This window comes from Coenobita brevimanus, chromosome 104, assembly GCF_032717465.1.
Source record: "Coenobita brevimanus isolate Jiangsu-jjx chromosome 104, ASM3271746v2, whole genome shotgun sequence".
Classification (NCBI taxonomy): Eukaryota; Metazoa; Arthropoda; class Malacostraca; order Decapoda; family Coenobitidae; genus Coenobita; species Coenobita brevimanus.
In genome coordinates this window covers 45,505,238-45,526,767 of record NC_137057.1, presented here as the reverse complement: position 1 = coordinate 45,526,767, position 21,530 = coordinate 45,505,238, and the positions used below count along the sequence as shown (strand labels likewise).

Genomic DNA, 21,530 nt, shown 5'->3' with positions numbered 1-21,530 from the left:
ATAGATGCACTTCATATACAAGAACAGCAAGCAGAACTACCAACAGCACACCCAATGAAACCAGCCATTTCAATTATATTCACTAAACACATCCATCACAGGCATGATAACAGAAACTGGTTTACTGTATTAAAAAAAACACATTTATTAACAAAACCATTAAGCCAACAAATATCACCCTTTGTACAATGGCATTCGCTGCTGTATACATGTACAGTATCACAACATATTTCAGGGTAAGGTCATCAGTATTGTCACTATTACCATCTTAACACAGTTTCCTATACTGTACTCTGTGCCAGTCAATCTAGCAATAGACCTCCTTCTCACCTAACAGCTGCCTCTACTTAATTTTGATAATTTTTGTCCCACACACAGAATGTGATCTAGGTTACACAGTCTATCTGCAAATTTATTTGACCTTCCCTGAGTCTGCATGGTGTGAGAGGGCAAGGCTCTATTGCTAAAATGGGTGGTACAGAGTATACTGTAAAAAATTTCTAAGAAGCAGAGACACGTAGTACAGTAATATAATAATCTACAGCACTAGCTGCAGTGAGTCATGCTTGGTGTGCACAGATTTGAATCCATTAGTGGTGGGCAATGCAGTTTTTATGCCATGCACCCCCCCTCTTGTGGGGCTATGGCATTGCCCCCAATTTAAAGAACCTGAAGTGTGTGTATCATTTTGAAACTGGATGCCATCCCTATCATGAATTAATTGCCCTTGGTTGAAATCAAACACATGACCCTCAAGTCCAAAGCATATGCTCAACCCACTACACTAGGTACATTAATATCACCATGTTCTGGATTACGGTAGCCTAACCTCGCGTCCCTATACCTTACACGGAGCAATACGGGGTTGGGTGATGCAGGTAATCATTTTCATGGACAACACTGGGAAGACTCTTTGATATGCTATTTACCCTTATATACCGGACAAAGGGTCAAAGGAGTAATATGAAATTGGACATTACTTTCTTTTCAGTCACTCACATTCCCCTTGCAACCTGAAGAGGGTAATGAGACTAGTTTTTTATTTCCTTTTTGTCATCCTTACTTCTCCTACATTTGAAGCAGCCTACCCTTGGACCTCAACACTTCAAAGGGGGTAATAAGGAGAATGGTCATCCCTCCCCACCACAACATCCCCTACATCTTGTGGGGATTATATTAGTGCCCAGTATCTTTTATTCAGCCATTTACTCTCCCTTTACACTGAATTGGCTGTACTTTTTTTTTCCCATACCATCACAAAAATTATTAGTATTCTTAAGCAGGGGTGTAAACAGAATTTAGAAAATGGAATGGTCCAAGGAAAACCCTGCAAACCAGTCTGGGGATATTCCGTTGGAAATCTGGGGTGGCCAGGCATGTTCCCTGGTGGCACATATCACTCTGGCTATGCCATTTTTTTCTCCTGAGGGTGAAATTCTTAAAACACTTGGATATACGAGACTGGCTGTCACTTTTCCTTCCATTTCTTTTCTTTTAAGTTATTCAAGCTCTCATTACATCTTTAACTGGACTTCATTTTTAGTTTTGTCTATAAAAGCTCCAACATGCTCACAAGCATCGGCCGTAGTCATCTAATGGCAGCTCTCCATGCTGACTGATCTCTGGTAGCCTCCCTATTCAGTCCCATATCCTTGAGGTCACACTCTATGACCTCGTCCCAGGTCTTTTTCAGTCTGCCTCTCTCAACCCTACCCCTGACGTTCATACTTCTCACATTCTCCATCCAGTCATCCCCCATCCTTTCCACATGCTCAAATCACCACAATCTACCCTTCCTCATCACAACACCAATACACTCCAGTCCCATCTCCGATCCTTCCTCTCAATTCTTCAATCATAAACCTAGCCACCCCAGGCCTCACATTCAAGGACACAATAAACATCCACCTAATCATTGTCATTTATTTCTCTACATCTGAGTCTACCAATATCTTTCTCCTTAACTGCCCAGGTCTCACTACCAAAGAGCATTATAATCCTAACACATGCCACATACAAAGATCCCTCAGCACAGAGGTAGAGCCCTCTCAATGTTAGGAGAAGAAACAGCTTCCTGAACTTCTTCCAACCACTCCTCACTCTAACCACAGAGCTAGCTCCAGCCCCACCTTCAGCAAATAACGTGTCTCGCAAGTAACAAAACTCCTCCACACACTCAGAAGACTCACCAGCAAGTTCAATCCTTTCAGGCCTGACATACTTCACATGCTCTCCCCGACACATTGTACACACAAAATCACATTATCTCACAGTCTACTTCTAATACCACTACATCTCTTATGCACTTATCACAAATATTGCACAAAATGGAATTACTTCCCACACCCTTGTGGCAAATTGCACATGGCCACTCCCCCTCTTCTTTGACAGTACTGCCACCAGCCCTAGACACCATCACTTTTGTTTTATCTGCATTTACTCTTAAACCCTTGTGCCCCATACCATCTCTCCACTTTCTAAATCTTTCCTCACTTTACCATTTTTTTTTTTTCATACTATCACAAATTGTTAGTATTTCTTTGCAGGTACAGTTCAACCATTTTTTGCAAGCTCTGTGCAGTATGTTCCCACGTGCGGCAAACCGACTGCATGCTGTCCCTTACCACCACTGCTGTCCTCCCCACCTCCTCACACGCAACCCTCTGGCTAACCGCTGCATCTAACTGCGCCTGTTTCACTCGCATCTCAAGGTCGTGTTGTTCCTGTTCATGGTTCACAATATTCTCGTAATGCTTCAATTTCAGTCGCAAAAGTCTGGAGGTTAAATTGTGTCTCTGAGGCTGCTCACTGTCTGACATTCCATGGTCGTACTTTTCACGGGTCAGCATTCCTAAATCAGATACTTCACGATTTAATTCCTGATCTGACTTTTCCCCAAGGTGTGAAAACGTCTGGTCCAGCTTTCCGTGAGATGACATTTCCAGGTCACTCTTTTCTTGATTTGACATCTCCTGATCGGACACATTATGGTCTGATGCCTCCCTGTCAGACATCTTGTTATCAGACAGGATGTGGTCAGACATCTCATTATCCGACACTTCCCGATCTGACATGTGGTCCAGCATGTCATCGTCAAGTACAGGGGAGAAGTGGTGATTGGACGGCACGGAGAATGCTCGGCTCAGCAATCCAGGCTCAGCTGAAACAAGATGATAATAAGAAGACAATCATAAATAACAGTAACAGTAGTCTCAGCTTTAACTGGATGTGAACTCAACGAACTGCAAGTCAAATATGCCCCTCTCCTGCAGTCCACAATCCCCTATTTGGAGGATAGGTGAATAGCGAAGGATTTGAGGGATGTTTGTACAACTGGGCAATGGAGTTGGCCAGTTATATTGGTGCAACCAGATGGAGGCATCCCTCTCCAGAACCTCTGTACAGTAAATCCTCAGTGCAAGTATTTTTTCAAACCTTTTTTTCTATTAAATGTACAGTGAATCAAAGGGACACTGCTTATTAACCCTTACATTCTGGCAACATGTTTTACTGTTATATTCTTGTTATCTCCACATGATTTTACTCAGCTGTTGTTACTGTTTGGTCCAGGTATGTCTGGCTGAGTAGACCTGTCAACCTCAGGTAAGCTACTGCTTCTATGGAGCTATCCAACAAATACTGTGCACGCTATGTAGGGAACTTACACTCCCTTGTGGATGTGTCTCACAAGGGTCAGACCAGGGTCCTTCCCCAACACACACAATGCAAAGAAATTATACGAAAGTCTGGTTCTTGGGTGAATGCCACAGCTGCTTAGCTCTACCCAGGGTGCACAATGTCAACACACGTAGACTCCTCCTGGGAGAAACTGGCATATCAGCTTTATAAGCTGCAATAGAGGTTTGGTAGACAAGTATATGAAGTTACTGGAGAAAGAGAAAGGGGTGGGGGGGGAAGGGCACATAACAAGAACTTCTTGAAATGAAAACTGTCAGTAAGAATACTACACTCAACACTGGCAGTACACAGTAATGATGTGTGTTTTCCTTACAACATTCAGTTCTCAAGTATGGTCATTATCTTGATTGCAAAGGAAGTTTCACAGAGCCCCTTTCTTTCTTATGCATATTACACCTTGATCATTTCATGCAAAGGTATGCTACAGTCTTAATATCATCTATCTATCTATCTATAGCCCGACGCCCTAATCCCACAAAGGGTAGCAGCAGACAAAATGCCTCCAAGTAGCTCTGTCACCCACCATTGGCCTCCCCCAGCTCACTCCCCCTCCCTCATATCATACTTTGCCTTATTAAATCGATCAATCTATCTATAACCAGATGCTTTAATCCCACAAGCAATGGCCACAAGAGTATCGCCTCCATGTTGCCTTGTCTACTAACATTTGGCAATTTGGGCTGCCCTCCCTCCAACTCACACATCCCTCTTTCATGTATCTCTCCACTCCATCCTTCTATCGTATCCTCGGTCTCCCCTTCCCCTCAGTAACACACAAGGGAAATAATTTGCCAAGGAAGAAGCGCTACAAAGCCTCCTACACCACCAGAATACAGCTTTTAACTCATTCACTACAATTTTTTGTTCTTATTATAGCTACTGAAAGACTGATTTATCTGAATGATGATGAACCTTGTCTCTGGATCCTACCCCACTTTATCTTTTGGAGGAGGAGGAGGAGACAGAACTAAAAAGATTATAAAAAACATTAGGATGAGATTGGATAATAAATATGGAGGAAAGATAAACAGTAAGAAGGAAATGATAAAAGAAATACTATGAGGCACTGAGGGAAGCTTTAAGCTGAATGTGAGGAGAGGGGTGAGGGTTAAGTTCAAAGTTCAGATGGTAGACTCTTTCCACCTTAACTTGGTCCAGATTTTCATCATTTTTTGAAGTTTATTTCCTGTAGCTCAGTGGTAGAACAAGACAATATACTGACTACATCCTTTCCATACCACTTCTTTGTGACTAGCATCATTTTTTACTGTTAGTCTATTGTTACAGTTCAGCCTTCAAGATAACATGGCAATTTAGGCCAGGTTAGAGTATGAGAGGTCTTGTGTGCTAGATAATCTGGATACTGAAGCCTAAAGATGGAAAGAATATTAGCTCTGGAAAAAAGGTTGCATATTGGGGCATGAATAATGAAGGTGGTAGACCAGTATAACTTGGACCAATTCATGGAGGAGAATTGCTTACAGTGATTATTATGAAGTAATATGATACAGCAACAAGTGTGGATAGCATTAGTGTAGGAAAGTTGAAGTTTGGTTGTGATAAGGCTGATGGCATAATGCACAGTACTGTATGTGTAGACTGGCACAGGATACAAAGGATGTACTATAACAGATGACGGGAGAAATCAGTTATTGCGTCTTTGTCTAGTGGCAGATGGAAGCGCTCACCATCCACTCAATCAATGTAGTGCTGCTCTCGGGTGACTGCCCTTTCCTATCTTCCTTCCATCCTCTTCTGTCTTTCTTTCCTTCATTCTTTCCTCTTCCTTAAGCCTAAGGGTGACTCTATACTCCCTCTTCTTTTTTTCCTTCATTCCTTCCTCCTCCTTCTGTCTATGGGTGACTCTACAATGAGTGACAAGCCAAATGGTTTCCTGTATACCAGGAAACCATTTACTACACTGGGTAGTAACCATATAACTAAATTATGGTGCCTGGTTGTTTAATTAGTAATTAAGGAGCTCCAATCAGATTGAGCCTGTCCAGGTTTATATCCAAGGGATCGTTGGGGTTTACTGCTCACATAATGTCACTTGGGGATGAGTGAGACTGGTCACTCTCATCTTAAATGTCAGGACCAACCTGCCTAGCCCTGGGCTCCTACACTCCTCATGAGGCAACACAGGATTAGATGACGATGATGATTAAAGGGAAAGACGGTAATGAAAGGTGTAACAATCACTGATGGATTTACAGTATTTTTCGGACCATACGAGAGAATATAGTAGAAAACTTGCAGAAAAGATGCAAACCATTATGGAAGATAATACTGGTGAAGAAAAGGGTGGGTTAAAAATGGAAAGAGGTGTATGGATTATATATGTACAATGAGGAAATTGGCTGAGAAATATAACGCAAAGAATAAGCTGTATGTTGTATACATGGGCTTTGGGAAGACTTATGAAGTATGCTAGGCACACACGATAGAATGGAGATTGTTGAGTGTTTTCATCAATACCATCCCCATTCCCAAATTATGCAAGGGCTTGCCAAAGGATGTAAAATTTGGTAACCTGGCAAGTGCCAGGGAAGCAGAATCAAGTTAGTTTAATTTAAGATCAAGCTATGGTGAAGAACATTAAAATCTCAAAAATTCCGCAATTTTTAAACTTCTTTGATGGTGGTCTAACTTACTGCATTTGTGATCCTTCTCAGGATACACCAAACGGCACCATTTTTCTCAAAATCTTAAGGACAGTCATGTCCCAAGACCCCCTAGTACCTATGGACTCTGTGCCGGAGATGCCACTTCAGCAGGACTTAACCCAGCAACTAAGGCAGGTGTGCTCTCCTCAGGACAAATTCTGATACACTAGGGAGTCATTTTTTCAGGACCCTATGAGTCCCAGGGACTCACTTTTTGAAAACCCTCCTATGATATGTACCTGGTTTAGGGCAAAAAAAATTCTTTTTAGAAGTGGAGTACTATTTGTGACTGGGGAGCTGAAAGGAAGGATGAGACTGGAATGTACTGGTGCTGTGATGAGGAGGAGTAGATTGAGCTGGTCTGGGCATGTGGAAAGGATAGGGTATGACAAATAGGTGGGGAGAAGTGTGAGCACTGGGGTGGGACTGTGAGGGGCGGACTAAAAAGGACCTGAGACAGAGTCACAGCGTGTGGCCTTGGAGATGAGGGACTGAATAGGGAGGCTGCCAAATGTCAAGAAGCATGGAGAGCTGCCATTAAGTGACTGAGCCAATGCATGCATGCATGCTGGTGCCTTTATAAAGAAAACAAGTAGTGCATGTGTGGAGGTAGGGAAGAAACTCTATGATCCGTAGACCAAGCCAGGGATATGTTATGTTGCCCGGGTTTTCAACGCACCATAAATATAAATGGAGATGTCATGAAGTTGAGAGTGACAAGAGCATGTGTAGTTGAATAAATAGTTACACTTATGTATAAAAGCTGATGAATTACCTGTAGGCAGATGATGGTGTTCTGATGAAAGAAAGTGAGTAATCTGCAGAGGATAGTTAATGGGTCTGAATGTTAGCGCAGGATGATAATCAAAAGTGAATGTGAACAGAAATAAAATAATGGCATATTGGTATCCAGTACAGAACTTAGGGAGGAAGATGTATGAACTGCAGGGCACAAATAGAAACTGAGGTGCTTGATAGTTTTAAATATCAAAACACAGCACATCAGTGTGAGATTAAGTAATGATCACTTAAGGGAAGATTAACTGGTGACCCTGGCTCTATTTTGAAGAGTATAATGATCACTACTTACGAGAACCCTGAATGAAAGTATTTTATTGCCACCACATTCATATGGGAGAAAAACCTGGGCAGTGAGTGAGGGAGGACTTACTAGGTAATTAGCTGTATAGAGCATTTTTTTTTTTTTTTTGAACAGTTGCAAGCATTTGCAGGATGGATGGCACTGTTTTAGTACAGTAATAATGAATTTTCGTATATTTTGGCTTGGAAGAAAGGATGAAAGGAATGAGAGTAGGAATTTACTGACTGGATAAAAAGAAAAAATTAGTATAGTATGGATATACAGTAATCCCTTTATTATCTGGATGCCCACTATCTGGATTCCTAATACCCGGACATTTTGGGCCCAGGCCTTTGGCCCCCCCCCCCAAAAAAAAAAAAAAAAAAATCCAACATTTTTTTTCAACCATACTATGAAATTGGCACTCAGCGCTGAACACCTGTGTTTACATGTGCCCCTTTCTTCCCCTTCTCCAGTTACCACCTAACTACCATCCTGACTAGACACTCATCACAATGGATGTCGCACGTGCTCGTTATTGTGAATAAACAGTGAATAAATTGTAATACCTCGCCACTAGACCACATGGAAATTTAGTGTTGTGCAGTGTTATAAAATTAGAATTCAGAGCGCAAAGATTAAGCACAGAGTGCAAACTGGCAGTTGAAACTGGCATGGTGCAATTAAGAACAGAATGTGAAGTGTTATACAATTATAATTCGTAGTGCAAATGATTAAGTGCAGCACAACACTGGATTACTGTACGTGCTTCAAGAGCATATTCACCACTGCCAGAGCCTTACAGGAGACGGGTTAACCTTCATAACGAATGGCCATGGACGTGTTGTAAGTACCCTGTACACTGCTAATAATTTCCATACTCACTTCTAATTCCTCATTCTCTGGTTCCTTTTCATTATTTCATGCCTTCTGTCCATTATTTGTGTGAATAGGGTCTTAAATAGGTTCTGTGCAGGTACAGTAAGGAGTTAGGTCATTTTCAGTTAGGCTGGGTTAGGGTCCATAAGTACAGTACCAGTCCAGGAGGCAGGGGCCCACTATCCGGACAGACCTACTTTCTGGACATGCCTTTGGCTCTATTATATCACATATTGGAGGGATTACTGTACTCCAAGAATGGACAAGACAGGATACCATAAGAAAGTCACAAAGTGAATCTGTCCATACCTACAAAAGGGAGACCTCATTTGGTATAGAAGAGTGTGGGGAAAGGGAAGGAAGAGCTGTGTCTGAGGAAGAGAAATGTGTGTTACAAAGTAGCATGGAGGTAATTCTGTCATGGTCATCCTTTATTGGGGAGTTCCCAGGAGGGACCAGTGCATCATCATCATCATCATCATCATCATCATCATCATCATTGTCTCATCATCATCATATCATCATCATCATCATATGATGATGATGATGATGATGAGACAACGACGACGACAATGATGATGATGATGATGAGAGATCTCTCAAAATGATCTTAGGATCTTACCAATGTGTGTGGTTGATTCCAGGTCAGTAGCATTGTCATCAGCAATAACCCCCAAAGCCTGAACCACGTCCACATCCAGCTTCTCAGGGCTCCCACCAACAGACTTCAAGCGTTGTCTGCTGTATGATGATTGTGTTCTTTTGGCTCTAGAAAATAAATATGGTTACAGCACACTCCACTACATAAATGTGCTCATTATCTTCATCCCAAGGGCAACTTAATCTGACCAATCCCCTCCCACACACGATGTTCCTAATAAATGTAAATGATGTCCAATAAAGTTTGGATATATATATGTTTGCAGATGATGCACATATTATGAAACAAACTGCAGATGAAACAAGCAGCAGGGAGGTGAAAGAGGACCTGGATCAACTATACAGATGGAGCCAAGAATGGAAAACTGAATTTAATGCTAATAAGTGTCATGTGACCGAGATGAGTGTAAGCAAGAGAAGACCAAAATGGGACTATAAAATGGGGATGGAAGAAATTGCCAAGACAACACATGAGAATGACTTGGGTGTATTAATAAAACAGAGATTATTATCAAAGAAGCTTATAAACAAGATAACAAGCAGTGCATACAATATTTTAATGAATATAAAAGCAGCATTTAATTACATCAGTGAAGAACATGCTGCAGCAATGTGGTCTCCTCATCTGAAAAAACATACAGTAAAATCTTGATAAGCCGACCCTGCAAAAGGCGGAATTTCTGGTAAGCTGAACTCTGACCGAGGTGTGACGGTGTTTATTCAAAGGGTTACATTTTAGTTTCTTATACAGGTATTCCAAGTGCTACATTTTAGTTTATTATATTCTAAGTGTTATATTTTAGTTTAACTGATTGTAAAGTGAAGTAAACATGTGCAGAACTTTACGTAATTAAGGGAATGTTGCGCCCCTCCACCCACGCTACCTCCTATCCTAGCCTAGCCTATGACATGCACCAAATTGTTTTTATAATTTTTTATTGCTTTACAAATGCTTCTTTAGTCTAGTGATGATAAACATGTAAACACATACGGGGGGGGGGGGGTACTATACGTTTCTTTGCAATTATTTCTGGTTAGTCGGAAATTCGGCAAGTCGTACTACCCTAGAGCCCCATAAAGTTTGACTTAGGAAAGGTTTACTGTATTAACAATTTAGAGAAAGTGCTGAGTGGCTACTAAGATTATACCAAACTAGGGAACTGCAGTGTGAGACATTACAAAACCTGCATTACCTAAATAACAAGAAGGAAGAGAACGGGGAGACGTAATACGACGGACAAGTGTATGCCAGGTATTGTAAAGTGCTTGGGCGACATAAGAAAATACAGTTTTCTAAAAAGAAGTACTGTATAGCTAAATGGAATCAGTTGGATGAAAGTGTGTTAAGTGCTAAGAACATCTATACTTTTGTGGAAAAGTTGGATAGTTGTAATGCTGCAAACAGTACAATAAATTTATAAGACTTAAATCTTGAAAAATACTAATAGGTCCACACACACACACACACACACACACACACACACACACACAATCAATCAATCAATAATGTTCCAAAATATCAATTTTCCATACAACATGTGCTGTAAATTGGGGGTAACTTGCAAATTAGCTTTACAGGAATTAAGGGAACTGTTGACAGTGAATTTGTTATATTTAAGGTGAATTTTGGTGGTAGGTGGTGGCAACCATCATCCACTCAATGTAGTGCTGCCTACTTTCTCTTTCACCTTCATCATTTTTTTTTTCTGCATCTGTCCTGTCTTCCTATTTCTCCATCTTTCCTGTCACTTTTTATTTCATTTCTTTCCTTTTCAGGTGACTTTCCATTGAGTCACAAGCCTAATAGTTTCCTGAAAGCATGGAAACCATTTGCAATGCCGGGTGGTAACCATATAACCACCCCATTCATGTTCCCTATGTGTCAACAAGTGGGTTGGTGGAAGGTAAGTGCCCCTCCCTGTAAAACAACTAACCCAAAGTCAAATGGCCACCCCTTATAGGATTATGGCATCTGGCTATAGACAGACTGATAAATGGTGAATTTAAAGGTAGTCTCTTCAACCTAATGATGCATTTATATTCTTGTTATCTAATTATCTAAAGCCAAACACCTTAATCCTGTAAGTGAGGGCTGCCATTTTGCAGCCCTCCCTCCAGTTCATGCCCCCAACTCTCATATATCTCTCCAATGCATCACTCCATCTCATCCTCAGTCTCCCCTTCCCTCTCCCCCCCCTCCACCTCACTCATATACCCGACACTTTAGAATCTCGCTCTCCATCCTCTTCACATGGCAAAACCACCTCAATGTTTTTCTCCTAACACTTTCTATCACCTCCACATCCATAAATAAATATATAAATAATCAAATTCACCATCTTGACATCTTTTTTTCCACCCAAGGATGAGGTGAGGTAAGGACCATAAAGGAAAGAAGAAACACAATCAGAGGAAAACTACTGTACCATAAAAAATAAATATAGCTTATGCAATGAAATAAAAAATAATATATGTGTCACATGGGGGCACCTACCACCCACTCACTTGTTGTAGCACTGCCTTTGGGTGACTATACTGTACTGAGTGAAAAATCAAATAAGTTTCCTGTAAATCAGCACACCGATTACTATGCTAGGTGGTAACCGTATAACCAAATGATGCCTAACCATTTATTGGGTCATGGTGCTCCAACTGGATTAAGTCTGTGAGGCCTTACATTCCAAAGATGGTTGGAATTTGTTTCATTGTAAGGCTCGAACATGCCTACATGCATTGGCCTTGGTCACCTAATGGCAGCCCTCTATGCTGCTCGATCTCTGGCAGCCTCCCTATTCAGTTCTTTATCCATGAAGCTGCACTCTATGACTTCATCCCAGGTCTTTTTCAGTCTGCCTCTAGCAACCCTACCCCCAACGTTAACACTCTTCACTTTCTGCCCCCAAATGTCATTTCCCATCCTCTCCACAAGCCCAAACCATCCAAGTCTGCCTCTCCTCATCAAAACACCATTACACTCCAGTCCCATCCTACTCTTGACTCTTCCATTGCAAACCTAGCCCTCCCCAGGTCTCACATACAAAGATGCACTACACATCCACCTAATCATTGTCATTTCTGTGTCTGAGACTGTGAATATCCTCTTCCTTTACTACCCACGTCTCACTATGATACAGCAATACACTTCTAACGCATGCCGCATACAAAGATCCCTTAGCAGGGAGGGAAAGACCTCTCAATGTCAGGACAGGCAACAGCTCCCTGAACTTCTTCCAACCATTCCTCACTCTAGCCACAGAGCTAGTGTCAGCCCCACCTCCAACACATAATATGTCTCCCAAGTAACAAAACTCTTCCACTCACTCAAGAGAATCACCAGCAAGATCAATCCTTTCATGCCTGACAATCTCCACATGCTCTCTCCGATACACTTCACACATGAAATCAGCATTATCTCACAGTTTGCCTCTAATACCACATCACTTATGCACCCAATCATCAGAAACACTGAACACCATGGAATTACTTCCTATGCCCTTGTGGCAAACCACACATGAACACTCTCTTCTTTGACAGTAACGCCACCAATCCTAGATACCATCACCTTTGTTTTATCTGCATTTACTCTCAAGCCCTTGTGCCTCATACCATCCCTCCACTTCCTAAATCTTTCCTCTGCCTCCCTTTCATTCTCTGCAATCAACATCAAATCATTAGCATACAACATCTCCCACAGAAGTCCATTCCTGAAGTCATGTGATAGGACTCCAAGCACCATGATAAACAACAAGAGGCTCACAGTTGACCTCTGATGCACACCAACATTCACAGAAAATTCATCACTCAAACCTCCATTCACTCTCACCTGGGTGTGAGCACCCACACACATAACCATAACTACTCTAACCAGCCACCCCTCGATCCCAAGCTTTCTCATTGTCCACTTTACCACCTCCCTAGGGACTTTGTTAAGGGTTTTACCAAATCAACAAAAACAAAGTTCAGATCCCTTTTCTATTCTATACCAGTATATTTTTCCTGTAGCTGTCAAGCAATGAATATGGCATTAGTGGTCCCTTTGCCTGGCATAAACCCAAACTGCATCTCATCAATAGTCACCCTTTCTCTAAATATACCTTCTAGAACTCTCTCCATTACCTTGGTTATCTGGTCTAAAAGCTTTATACCTCTGTAATTTCCTCTTTCCCTTTATCATTCTTTTTCTGTGCCTGTCCTCCTCTCTTCCTTTTTCTCCCATCTTTCCTGTCACTTTTATTGCCTTTCTTTCCTTTACAGGTGGCTTTACATTGAGTGACAAGCCAATTGGTTTCCTGTAAGCCAAGAAACCATTTACAATGCTGGGTGGTAACCATATAACCAAACCATACGTGCTCCCTACGCGTCAACAAGTGGGTTGGTGGAGGGTTAGTGCCCCTTCCCGTAAAACAAACAACTCAAAGTCAAATGGCCACCCCTTACGGGATTATGGTGTCTAGCAATAGACAGATAGATAGATAGACAGGGCATCATCCTTCCTTGTACACATTTACAATCACACTCTTCAATCAACCATCTGGGACAACACACTCATATATAACTGTATTTAATAAATCAGTAACTAACAACGATCCTTCATCTCCCATGGCCTGATGCATTTTAGTAGTCAACCCAGACACACCTGGTGTCTTATCCACCTGCATCCCACCTATTACCCTTCTCACAGTACTAACATCAATCAAAGGCCAAGGGCAAAACACTGGATCTGCTGACTCCAAACGTACATGCAAATGAGGTCAGTTCAGAAAGTATCCAACCTTATACTCTGAAAAAAATAATCAGCTAACATGTCGAGCTAGGACACTAATCCCTCTCAAAGCAGGCTCCTGACTTGACACATGTAGCCCAGTGTTCTTTCCACTGCTGAAACATTTTTCTAAGTCAGTTTTCAGTATTTCCTGCAGGTTCTTCGTTGCATCCGTCATGATGAAAGTTGCCCAAGACATGTGGGAGTGGGCAAAATCACAATTCATACTTTCTGAAGACTGTTATTACTGGAAATGAGACTTGGGTGTATGAGTACAACCCAGAAACCAAAGCACAGTCAACCCAGTGGAAGCATTCAGGGTCACAGCCAAAAAAAGCATGACAGGTCCGCAGCCAAGTGAAATGCACTCCCATTTTTTTTTTTTTTTTTTTTTTTTTTTTTTTTTTTTTTTAACCACTGTCGTGTTGTGCATTACAAATATGCACCAGATGGTCAGACTGTCAACAAAAATTACTACCATGACATTATCAACCGTCTTCATGACACAGTTCGGTGAAAGAGACCACACCTTCGGAAAACAGCAAGTTGGAAGCTGCACCATAACAATGCTCCTGCCCATTCCTCTCAATTGATTCAGGAATTTTTGGCCAAGCACAACATCCTGCAAGTCCGGCAGGCTCCCTACTCACCAGACACGGCTCCGTGTGATTTCTGGTTATTCCCCAAGCTCAAGACTCTGCTGACAGGTTCCCGATTTGAGACAACAGAAGAGAACATGAAGAATATGATGATGTACCTGCAGGAAATACTGAAAACTGACTTTGAAAAATGTTTCAGGCAGTGGAAAGGACACTGGGTTATGTGTATCAGGTCAGAAGTGGACTACTTTGAGGTAGATTAGTGTCCTAGCTCAACAAGTTAGCTACTTCTTTGTTTAGAGCCTAAGGTCTGATACTTTCTGAAAAGACCTTGTACATACATAATGCCAGTCAGGGGCAAGTACGGTTAAGTTACATACACCTTAAACCTAGTCCTGCGCTTCTACACTCTAGATGAGCCCCTCCTCCACCCAAAAAAAGATGGATGAAGGAAATAATGGAAGTAAATAAATATACAGTATAATAAATTATTTTTAAAAAGCAACATACTCTATGTGGTAACGAAGACATACTGTAAGTCACATTACTATACAATACTTACTTAACTTTGATAGATTCCCAGCTCCTGCGCAGTTGCCTCACACCACGCGGGGACCACAAATCCGACGCACTGGACTTCAACCCGTCCTCCTCGGGCAGCTGCTTCTTCCTCTTGAAAGTCTCAGTGTCAGATGTTTCTTCATTAGCCTCGTTCTTCTCCTCCCGAACCTCCAGTGAGTGACTCGGCTCAATTTCTGGGGACTTCTTTCTCCTCTTGACTGTATCGCTATCTGGAGCGTCATTTTGTACAGCTGCCTTTCTCTCATCCCCCAGCTCAAACGTGTGGCCTCTCTCATTGTGCTGCTCACTAGACATGATACCTATGGTTCATCAACTTTTACTTGGTGCAGATTTTTGTCTTATTTCCAGCTTATTTCTAGTAACTCAATTACAGAACGTAAGAGTACTATGGCTCTACATCTTTTCCACAGCAATTCTTTGTGACAGTACCGTTATCTACTGCTTATGTCTTGTTACAGCTCAGCATTCAAGATGGAGAGATGGCAATTTCTGGCCAAGTTAAAGTGAACTGTGTATAAGCATGTCAGTACCTTTTATACTTCAACTTAAGTATGATAACATCTTTTACAATAATACGATAATATCTTTTTAATTACATTCTTATTACAATATTATCAGATAATTTTACCCACATCTGAAGAGATCAACGTGTAGTAAATGCATCTATAAAATGCTGTAGATCAAGAGTGTCTTTCATTACACAGGCATCGCTGCACTATACCGTGATTCATTAATGTAGTTACCTCAATTATCCCCTTCAGGAGCATGACTTACACAATTTCTTTTTATCTTCTTGCTCCTGCCTGATAATTGCATTCAGTTTATATGAACCCCATCACAGTGAAGGGCTTCAAATGGTGTTGGCTATGATTAACTTCCACTACTGCCATACACCACGCTGGTTCAGGGTAAAATACACTAATTCCTTGTCACAATAAGTTTCTCATTAATGTTTTCTGCCATTACCTTACAGAACACAGACACACATGTACATTACTACACACTGGTTCCAAGACACAATAATTTCACTTAATTATTTTGCTCAAATGACTTCAATATTCACACTCTGTGTCCTTTACAATATAATGCTATTCATAGTTGACATACTCTATTTAAATTACATTTGGAAAATAAAATTTATTTCTAGATTTATAAACCCACCTGACAGTTAAACAAATTATTTTAAACATATGGATTTTCCCACCACCAAAAATTTAACGGTACCTCACAGGTTAACTTCAACAAAACGGTCCCTCATATATAATGCTTATTTTTCATTCATTCATTGCCAGACGCCATGTATCCCAGACGGGGTGGCCAAGGGCTTAGAGTTAATTGTTTTTTTACAGGGAGGGGCACTAATCCTCCACCAACCCCACTTGACACGTAGGGATGCCAACAGCATCTGGTGTTCCCAGGCGGTCACCCATCCAAGTACTAACCAGACCCAACGTTGCTTAACTTCGCTGATCGGACGGGAAGCGGTGTACTCAACGTGGTATGGCCGTTGGCTTATGCCCGTACAAAAAAGCAGCGTTACACTGAATCACCCACCAGTAAATAATTTGAAGTATTTAATAACAGTTCCTATTATGCAGCACAGGCTAACAAAGTCTTAAAAGGTTAACACTCAATGCTTTCAAATATAACTACAGTATGTGCAAAGTACCTGTACTGTATATGAAAAGCTCTAGTGAACACAGCATCATTTTCACTACCTAACATCTTTCTGATACCTAATATACTGAGCAAAAAATCCTCATTCTATCGTGGGCTTACACATACAGTATTAGACAGCACACATAGGCAGTTCTGTTAGAAGAAAGGTACATTAGAGGCAAAATATAAAAAATTGCTATGAATTTGTTTTTTATTGTAAATGTGGGGAAATTTGCATATTGGCTTACAAATAACAGCAAAAATTTCATGAGCCATTTTTTTTTAACTTATGAAGACTTAGCAGTAAAACAAAAAATTGCAAAATACTGTATGAGACTAATAATGAGGAATTACTCTAATTTGAGCCAGTATCTATAAATATCCAACATAAGTACTGTACTCTACTGTATGTACTGTTATTCCTGTGCCCAACTTGTGCATGCTTTATGTGCTGCCAGCTGTGCTCTATTTTTCAGGTTATGCGTGAGACATCTCCAGCATGTATCCAATACTGACACTGGGTATTTGCACTGAAGTGCTGACATGTGCAAGTGTGTGGCATGCAGAACAACTGTTGGGTCTCCAGGAGTAGGCTATAAAGTTCATACTCAGGTTTGAGCCCAGAAAAAATATATATACAGTATACTGTATACCGTATATGTGTTAGCTGAGCTGACAGACAGCACTTTGTCACTGGAGAAAAGACTTGACCTAACTCATCCTTTACAGATGAGTACTTATGAGGGAGGCTGGCTGGGTGTAATGGATAGCCCTGGTTTAAAACTGCTTCACTGAAAGTTGTTTCATCATAAACTGGCTGTTGAATGAGGGCTCAATTTTCATTTAATGTTGCTTCTGATTCACAGTAGGGTTGGAATAAGAAATTAGTGTGTGTGTGTGTGTGTGTGTGTGTGTGTGTGTGTGTGTGTGTGTGTGTGTGTGTGTGTGTGTGTGTGTGTGTGTGTGTGTGTGTGTGTGTGTGTGTGTGTGTGTGTGTGTCTCTCTCTCTCTCTCTCTCTCTCTCTCTCTCTCTCTCTCTTCAACCCCTCATTCAAGAACTACAAACACATCACATCTAAATTTGCTTCAATTGGCGTAGCATTTTGCTTTCACAAAGCCCAGATACTAAATAAGGGCTGACTATATTTTTTATTACTATGTTTGGCTGAACAAGGTGGATACAATCCATATCCATTATGCACAACACAACTGTACACAACAAATGAGGTTGCTTCTCTTCAGCATCATTCCCAGCGGGTTCCAGATATTGCTGGACTCAACACACAACCTGTAAAGTAATAAGGCAATGTTAATTCTTACCTTGAGAGGCATGGGCACCATATATTTAACATAATGAGGCTACACCGATGGAAAAGTGTCTCTGTCTATCTATTTATTTATCCATTTCCAGAAGTTCATCCACAGTATTTATGTTTACAAATAGAGATCCCTGGCAATGCAAATCTGTGTGGGTCTTTGCATATGATGGCAGCTCTCAATGTGACACAATCTTCAGCCAATTCCCTGTTCAGTCCTTTCTCCAGAGGTCTCCATGCAGAACCTTACCCTATGTCTTCCTTGGTTGGCTTCTAGCATTCTTCCCTCCTCACCTGATCCCCTTGCCCCCTCCTCTCAACATTCTAACCACACCAAAATGCCTTCAAGCCTAAAGTTCTTTCACCTTGACATGTTCAACATTTTCATCCTCTTGCAGCTTACTTCACAAACCTCAATGGCAGAAAAGATAATGCCACAGTTCTACATCCTTTTCATAGCACTTCTTTGTGACAAGTATCACTTTCACATGCTAATTTATTGTTCTATCTATCTATCTATCTATTGCCAGACGCCTCAATCCCGTTTGGGGTGGCCACAAACAAATCGCCTCCAAGTCGCCCTGTCCCCCGCCATTTCACTCCCCTGCTCCCAACTCACACACCCCTCTCTCATATCTCTCCACCCCATCTCTCCATCTCATCCTCAGCCTCCCCCTCCCTCTTTCCCCCTCCACCTCACTCACATACACTCTCTTCGTCAGTCTTTCACCCTCCATCCTCTCCACATGGCCAAACCACCTCAGTGTGTTCCTCATAACGCTTCCTATCACATCCACATCAACACCACAACGCTCCTTTATATCCTCATTCGTCAGCCTGTCTCTCCATGTGACTCCACAGGCTCCTCTTAAATAACTCATTTCCACGGCTCTCACTCTTGACTTGTGTCCTTCCAACAACGTCCAAGCTTCACTTCCGTACGTTAGAGTTGGTATCACAATACTGTCACGTAGTAACTTTTTCACTTCCATGCTCACTTCCCTGTTTCTTATCACTGCTTTCAAAGAACCAGCAACCTTTCTTCCCTGCTGTACCCTTTCAAGCACTTCACCCTCCAAACCTCCATCCTTACTCATCACACTACCCAAGTACTTAAACGTACTCACATTTTCCAATTCCTCACCATCCAACCTCGCTGTACATTCACTGACTTCACCTCTCTCAAAGACCATCACTTTACTCTTCCCTACATTCACCTTTAGATTCCGTTTCTTACACACACTCTCAAACTCATCCACCAAGCCTTGCAGCTCCCCTTCATCTTCACTCAACAACACGGTATCATCTGCAAACAACAGTACAGGGAGTTTCCAAACACTATCCTCTCTTACCAGGGCCACTCCAACATCCACTACCCTACCTTGTACCTCTTTTATTACCCCATCCATGTACAGATTGAACAGCCATGGAGACATGACACATCCCTGTTTCAACCCAACTTTCAAAGAGAAATTCACTTAGTTCACCATCCACACGCACTGCAGCCTTCGCACCATCGTACATACTCTTCACAGCATTCAACAACTTCCCATCTATTCCATATATTCTTAATACTTTCCACAATCCTAGTCTATCCACCCTGTCATATGCTTTCTCCAAATCCATGAAAGCCGCATACAACTTCTTTCCCTTCTCTAGAAACTTTTCCACTAAAGATCTGAGAATGAATATCTGATCTACACAAGCTCTTCCCTTCCTAAAGCCTCCCTGTTCTTCTCCAACTAATTTCTCTGTTCTTTCTCTAACTCTGTCAATAAGTATCCTACCATATACTTTTCCTATTATACTAAGAAGACAAATGCCCCTATGATTACCACACACTTCTTTTTCCCCTTTTCCTTTGTACAAGGGAATAATTATACCTGACTTCCAATCCTCCAGGACTCTACCTTCCTCCCAGGCCAATCTGCACATCTTCCACATCCATTCTACTACTATCTCTCCCCCATGCTTCAGCATATCACCACAAACTCCATCAATTCCTGGGGCTTTCCCTGATTTAACTTTCTTCATTGCTTCCACAACTTCTATCCTACTGATTTCTTCCTGTCTTCTCACCTCCCTCCTTCTTCCAGCCATTCCCCAGCCACTTATACTCGCATTACTTCCATCCTCCACGTTCAACAATTCCTTAAAGTGTTCTCTCCATCTGCTCACTTTTTCTCCCTTCTCCACTAGTAATCTACCATTTTTATCTTTCACTCCCCTGCTAACTTCACTTCCACCCTGTCTTACTCTTTTCACCTCTTTCCAGAACATTTTCTTACAGTCCCTCCACTTTACACTCAAATTCCTTCCAAATTCCTCATCCACTCTCTTCTTACTCTCTCTTACTAATCTTTTCACCTCTCTCTTTCTTTCTACATATAACTCTCTCTTCCGCCTCTCAACTTCTTCCACGCCCCTATTTCTCATCCATTCATTGTATGCTTTCTTCTTTTGTGTCACAGCCCGTTTCACCTCTTCAGTCCACCACGCTGTTCCTTGCACCCCCCTCCGTCTTCTCTTCCTTCCACACACCACATCACATGCTGCACATATTTCTTCTGTAAATATTCTACACACACCTTCCACGTCCCCCATCTGCTCCAACTCATATTTGCCCAATCATTCCTCCACTTCTCTCTTATACTCTGCCTTTTTCTCATCCTCTTGTAACCTTTCCACTCTCCTTGCAACTACTCCTTCCTCTCGTCCTTCCCTTCTTCTATTCCTCCATCTTACTTGAACTTTAACTCTGGCCACCACCAAGTAGTGGTCAGAAAGTCCACTCCCCCAACCTCTATAAACTCTTGCATCCAATATACATCTTCGCATCCTTTCATCCACACACACATAATCAATCATTGCCTTCTTTTCACTCAATTCACCACCCACCCTTCTCATCACTCGCCATGTATACCTGTGGATCATTTTATGCCTGAAGAGGGTATTGGCTATCACCAACCCCCTCCCAGCACAAATGCCCACTAATGCACTCCCATTCTCATCTATCTCAGCAGGCACACCCCACTCACCAACTATTCCATCCACCTTCACATTCCCAACTTTACCATTCATATCACCAATCAAAAACACTCTATCATTCTTTCCAAACTTTTCCATGCACACTTCTACATTTGTCCAGAACTCTTCTCTCACTCTTCTAGCACAATCTTGCATTGGCGCATACACACACACAATCGCCCACATTTGTATTCCAACTTTCAACTTTACCCACACAATCCTTGATCCAACTGATCCATACTGTCTTATGCTCCTCTTCCATCTTTTACTCACAACTATACATACTCCTTCCTTTGCCCTCTCATTCTCACCTACTCCTGCACATATACCCCATCCATACTCCCATTCTCTCACACTTTCTCCTCTCCATTTTGTTTTAGTTATTCCACATACATCCACTTTCGCATCCTCAAGCACCTGGACAATCTCTCTCTCTTTCACCTCATCATTTGCTCCCCTTACATTCCACGTTCCAATTGCAATGTCCTTTGTCCGGTCCTTGGTCGTCAACGTTTGGTCAGTCCTTGTCCGAGGCTTATTGTTTGTTTTTTTAGTTAGTTGTTTTCCGGGGAGGGGCACTAACCCTCCGCCAACCCTTTT

The 21,530-nt window shown here is 41.7% G+C and overlaps 2 protein-coding genes and 1 non-coding gene across 3 annotated transcripts in view; all 3 read right to left on the bottom strand.

Annotated features, from left to right (window-relative positions):
- l(3)87Df (cytochrome c oxidase assembly factor COX20 lethal (3) 87Df) overlaps positions 1 to 21,530 on the bottom strand; it is a 71,100-nt gene that overhangs the window by 33,047 nt on the left and 16,523 nt on the right. The window lies entirely within an intron of this gene.
- On the bottom strand, positions 2,068 to 15,469 carry LOC145415948 (uncharacterized). Its single transcript, XM_080285053.1, has 3 exons — positions 14,909 to 15,469; positions 8,948 to 9,093; positions 2,068 to 3,160 (listed from the first exon to the last, which is right to left on the bottom strand). The coding sequence occupies exons 1-3, from the start codon at positions 15,220 to 15,222 to the stop codon at positions 2,520 to 2,522; spliced, it is 1,101 nt and encodes a 366-aa protein (XP_080141179.1). The 5' UTR covers positions 15,223 to 15,469; the 3' UTR covers positions 2,068 to 2,519.
- Positions 16,322 to 16,440, bottom strand: LOC145416179 (5S ribosomal RNA). The gene has a single exon (XR_013900223.1). It is a non-coding gene; the product is annotated as a 5S ribosomal RNA (ribosomal RNA).

Bases quoted from the DNA above. Each gene is read 5' to 3' on its own strand.
- LOC145415948 (XM_080285053.1), bottom strand. From the start codon at position 15,222: ATGTCTAGTGAGCAGCACAATGAGAGAGGCCACACGTTTGAGCTGGGG. The intron at 9,094-14,908 runs GTAAGTATTGTA...TTTATTTTCTAG, and splicing joins TGGGAATCTATCAAAGTTAA to AGCCAAAAGAACACAATCAT. The intron at 3,161-8,947 runs GTAAGATCCTAA...ATCTTGTTTCAG, and splicing joins GGAATCAACCACACACATTG to CTGAGCCTGGATTGCTGAGC.